This window comes from Lathyrus oleraceus, chromosome 2, assembly GCF_024323335.1.
Source record: "Lathyrus oleraceus cultivar Zhongwan6 chromosome 2, CAAS_Psat_ZW6_1.0, whole genome shotgun sequence".
NCBI classification, from domain to species: domain Eukaryota; kingdom Viridiplantae; phylum Streptophyta; class Magnoliopsida; order Fabales; family Fabaceae; genus Lathyrus; species Lathyrus oleraceus.
In genome coordinates, this window is record NC_066580.1 from 338,344,909 (window position 1) to 338,349,809 (window position 4,901).

The following is a 4,901-nucleotide window of genomic DNA, read 5'->3' on the forward strand; positions in this document are numbered from 1 at the left end:
TTATAAGGAGTTGTATGCACCACAGGAGGAGGTACAGACATCACAGCAGTCACTACTGGAGCTTCAACGTTTTGAAGGTGGTATCCTGTTGGCATATAACCGTGAGGCATGCCCCAAGGGAAACCAGGTGGCATGTGATATTGTTGATCGTTGACGGCCACCACTGGAATGGGCGTCGAGACGTTCTCAGAGACTGCTGTTCGTTGCAATGGATCTTGAGAATTGTTCGATGACTGATTCTGAGCAACCACCAAAGTGTCCATCATAGCAGTAAGCCTTTCCAAACTGTCTTTCAAGGTGATTACTTCCTCCTCGAGCTCTTGTTTTTCTTGTTCAAGTTGACTCATCCTTCTCCGGCGACTGGCTCGAGTATTGTACTGGTGATTCAGTTTGACTATTGGAGGGAGAAGACACGTGTAAGTTTCTTGAAATGCAGGAACTTGTGCTTGAATGATGTATAATATGCATATGCAAAATATGAGTTTTAATTTTTAAGAAACTCAATAATTTATTGCAAATATTATAGAGAGAAAATTTGGTATAAGCTGAACAAAAACCTCTTTTTATTAAACAATTGAGGGATTACAAAGGATGAAATACAATTTCAATGATCCTAAACAATACAAGAGGAAAACAACTAAGTCTATGAGTCCTAAGGAATCTCATATGTAGAAGGTCCTATTGCTGGCTGATGCTTCCTTTTCTGCCTCTTTAGCTGAGCATTCTCGATCATAAGCTTGTCGACGATTCCCTTCCAAGCACCTGAAGTGGGAGGTATGCTGGAGTATTCATGACAAGGCTGGACTTTAGAGAGAAGTAAACCTTCTTGTTCCTCTTGTTTCTTCACAGCTTATTGTTCCAAAATCTCAATCAAATCATCATTCTCCTTTAGTTGTTGCTCCATCTTCATCTTCTTATCAATCAAGACATGGTACTTGCCTTCCCAAGTGTCTCTTTCCAATTTCAACCTATCCAAAATTTCTTGAAACTCTTCCCTGTTCTCAATAGGAATGGTGGATGATGATGTTATAGCATAAGGAAATGAGGGCCTCTCAAGAGCATATGGCATCTTAAGTTCATTGGCTCTAGCACAAACCCATCGGGTGTAGGGCTCAAAAGCAACACAGTTCTTTCTTCCTAATCGGTCTTTTCCTTTTCTATGAATGTTGCGCCAAGCATATATGATTCTATCCTTCAAACCGGAACTCTCTTCGTCGTTGAGGTAAAAGAAACCTGACAATAGAAGGTTGTCGGGTTTATTTGCCATAGGATATCCTAACTGGCGTCTGGCAAGGATGGGGTTGTAGTTAATTCCCCCATGTACACAAATGAAAGGTACGTTAGAAAATTCACCACAACTGTCAATAATTACTCCAACATCATAGGAGGGGTCATACCAATGTATACTCCCTTGATCAATAGACATGAACCTCTGAGACCATCTGAGCTTCTGCGGATTCTCCTTGAAGAGCCTGGATCTGGGCAAGTGAGAAATAAACCACTTATATAGGAGAGGTGCACAACAAAGAATGGTTCCACCACCTTTCTTATTCCTGTGATGGATAGAATGGTAGGTATCCCCAAGTAATGTGGGTACTGGGTTACTAATTAAGAAGATTCGTATAGCATTAACATCCATGAAGTCATCAATGTTTGGGAAGAGTACAATTCCATAAATGAGTAGAGTAAAAATGGCTTCAAAGGCATCTCTACTATCTGCTTCTGCAAAGATAAAGGCTTTCTCCAACAAGAATCTAGAGGTTAGACCTAGAATCCCTCCTTGTTTAGTGAAGTTGTCCTTCACAACAGACGTTTCTAGGTGAAGTGCTTCTGCAATAGCTGCTGATGTAGGGGTCTTCTCTGAACCACTGAATGGTAATTTGTCAGAGACTGGCAAACCAAACCAATAAGAGTATTCTTCTAGAGTAGGCATAAGCTGGTAGTCTGGAAATGTGAAGCAATGGTAGAGTGGATCGTAAAACTGTACCAGTGTGTTGAGAACTCCATCTTCAACCTTGGTCTTCAAGATACCCATAAGTCTTCCATACTGAGCTCTGAAATCCTCTAGACTAACTATCATAGAACCAAGCTTCTTCAACTCTGTTAAGTCAGGACATTTGAAAGTGTATTTCTTGGTATTCCTCCTTCCCAGTTCCATTTTACCTATCGATATTTGCAAAAGAAAACTATTGAGTTTCTTGGTTTTTATGCAAAAAGGTTTTTTATGGATGCATGAATGAATGTTTCACAAATACAGGTTTAGGGTTTTGACATTAAGCATGGAGCCAAGGGTCTAACCATCCCCCAATGTATGAACTAATAGGTTTATTTTGTACCTGTAGAATAAGGTTCTAAAGTGGTCCCCAGAGTCATAGGTCCATCTTTTGGATATTATCGGTTTAACGACTTGCTCGCAGACCAATAATATTCTCAAGAGAAACTCGTCTGAGTGTAGCATCGCGTAACAATTAACTCAGATCTTACACCTGAATAATCTCCGCACTACATCCTAAAAAGGCTTAGAGGGGTTGAAAGGATTCTAAAGGTCCTCAGTTTCTTAGACTCCCAGATCGAAGATGATAATGCCACTACGATTTACTCGTAACAACAAATATTACCATCAAAGGGGTCTCCACTGAGCGGGGTTATATCATATGTTAATATGCTTAAGATTACTCCAGACATGTAACTTTGATTATACCACCATCCTATCTTATTTGTATTCTCTAATCCGGGTTAGGATTTTGTCACCACTTATAGATCTCCATAATGAAACCCAAGAAAACATAGCAACAAATAATAATAAACACATATAAACAAGTTAGGTATCACCCACTTAATATTATGTCCCCAGTGGAGTCTCCATTTCTGTCGCGGTGAAGAATCGAAGATCAAGCTATTGATTAGACTTGACTCATGAATCAAAATATCACCACCGAACTTTAATTTATCCAAGGGAAGGGGAAAAGATTCAAAAATAACCCAATACGTATATGCAAAGTTATAAGACTAAACTTAAGCTAAGCAAAAAGGGGGAGATTCTAAAGGTACGGGGGTGTGTTATGAAAAGGGAAGGTATTTGCATCCTAATCATCTGTAGTACTCTACAAGAACCTTTTAAATATATGTGTTTGGTTTAAAATTGTTAGCTATTTAATTTGGGAGATGAGAAAAAAGAACATCTTTTTATTGTTTGATGATTTGGAAAGACGTTGAGTCTTATGCCTACGTACCCGTGAAGGATCAAAACCTCGTAGTTCGGGTTCAAAAGTAAGAAGGGATTTGTTGAGGTTGGTTTTATGAGAAAGAGACAAATTGTCATCTTAAGGAGAAAACTCACATTTAAACTACCACAAACATGTGGAAGATAGATCTTTGCATCAAATTGAAAGAAGGGCACTCACTTGGATATAGAATCAACAAGTATGCCACATACCTCTTCCAAATGGAAAAGAATCAATATCAATCTCAACAATGTTATGGGGTAGGAGATTTAAATCTCAACTAGGGATGACTCATGTCTAATCCTTTTATGAAAAGGTTTTAAACATGGAAAAGCCAAAGTGGCAAAAGGGTTTGAATTAAGTTTGTGTTTTTTAGGTCTTATGAAAAGATCTTTGAACATGCTTAAGTGTTTTGAAGCATTTGATTAAGAAATAAAAGGGGAAACAATGACCTAAGTCAAAGTTTATTATGAAAGTGGTTATAAGAAGGAGAGAGAGATAGAATCCTAAGGTTTAAATTGAGGGGAACCTAAGATTGTATCTAGAATTTTTTAGATTAAGGGGAATAAAAAGTTGTATAGAATGTAGATGAACACACACATGCAAAATGACAATAATGTCATGATTCTTTTCCCATGGATATAAACAATAACAAGATTGAACATGCATTAACATTAGGGTACAAAATATGGCTAAATACAATGGAAATCACAAGGTATGGATGACAATATTAAACATGGTTTTTTAGGCATTGAGATAAGCATAAACAAGACATGACGAAGTTTCACACAACATCACAAGACACAACATATTGATGGTGAAGACAAAATCATACTTAACATGGTAAAAGCATTCATTGGTACATGGTAAACATAACATGGATAAAATTAGGTCAAACATGCATCACATTATAAGTCTTCACAAAATAAACATTAGACTTGAATCAAAGTTCATGATAAGACCAAACTTAAGTGGAAACCTAATCACCTTTTAACCATTCAATCAAGCATGTTTTTTAAGGTGAATCAATTGATACATTGTATAAAGATAATCAAGTTCAAACATTTTAAGGATAACATTCAAAATTTAAAAGAGTATGCTTTAATCATACAAACTTCCAACATCAAGAACAAATAAGACATAAGCCAAAAGAATCAATTAAGAGCCTTAAAAAGTACTTAAAACACATGTTTTTCTATCCAATCAAAAGTGGTAAAATAAATAATATTTTTTGGGATTTTTGGTGTCACCATAAAATAGACATTCTCATGAACACATGGCAAAAAGGATGGGTCAAAAATGTTAAGAGATCATGAAGTTATGGATATTTGAAGTTATGAAGAAAAATGAACATTTAACAAGTGAAAACAAAAAATCATTACACTACCCAGATTCAAACCCACACCCAGTAACTTAACAAACCAGTGTTTTACCACTGGGGCGCAATGCCAATTCATGTATTCAGTTACATCAATTAAAATATATATTAAAGTGACTTTTAAAATTTTAAAAATGGCTCCAAACTTCATCTTCCTCATTCATCCCGTAGTCCATAGTTTCCACCATTTTCACATATTGTCAAAGCTCTAACTTTCTCAATTCTTAACAAAATCAAAAGTTGTAAAGACTAAAACTGCTTAGAATTTCGCAAGGAATCTAATGGTACTCACCAATTTA

At 36.5% G+C, this 4,901-nt stretch overlaps 1 protein-coding gene across 1 annotated transcript; it reads right to left on the reverse strand.

Annotated features, from left to right (window-relative positions):
- Positions 1-850: 850 nt before the first annotated feature.
- On the reverse strand, positions 851-2,158 carry LOC127123126 (uncharacterized). Its single transcript, XM_051053381.1, has one exon. It carries the CDS (start codon positions 2,156-2,158, stop codon positions 851-853), a length of 1,308 nt encoding a protein of 435 aa, XP_050909338.1.
- Between the last annotated feature and the right edge of the window lie 2,743 nt (positions 2,159-4,901).

Excerpts from the sequence above, each read along its gene's own strand:
- LOC127123126 (XM_051053381.1), bottom strand. The coding sequence starts at position 2,158 with ATGGAACTGGGAAGGAGGAATACCAAGAAATACACTTTCAAATGTCCT.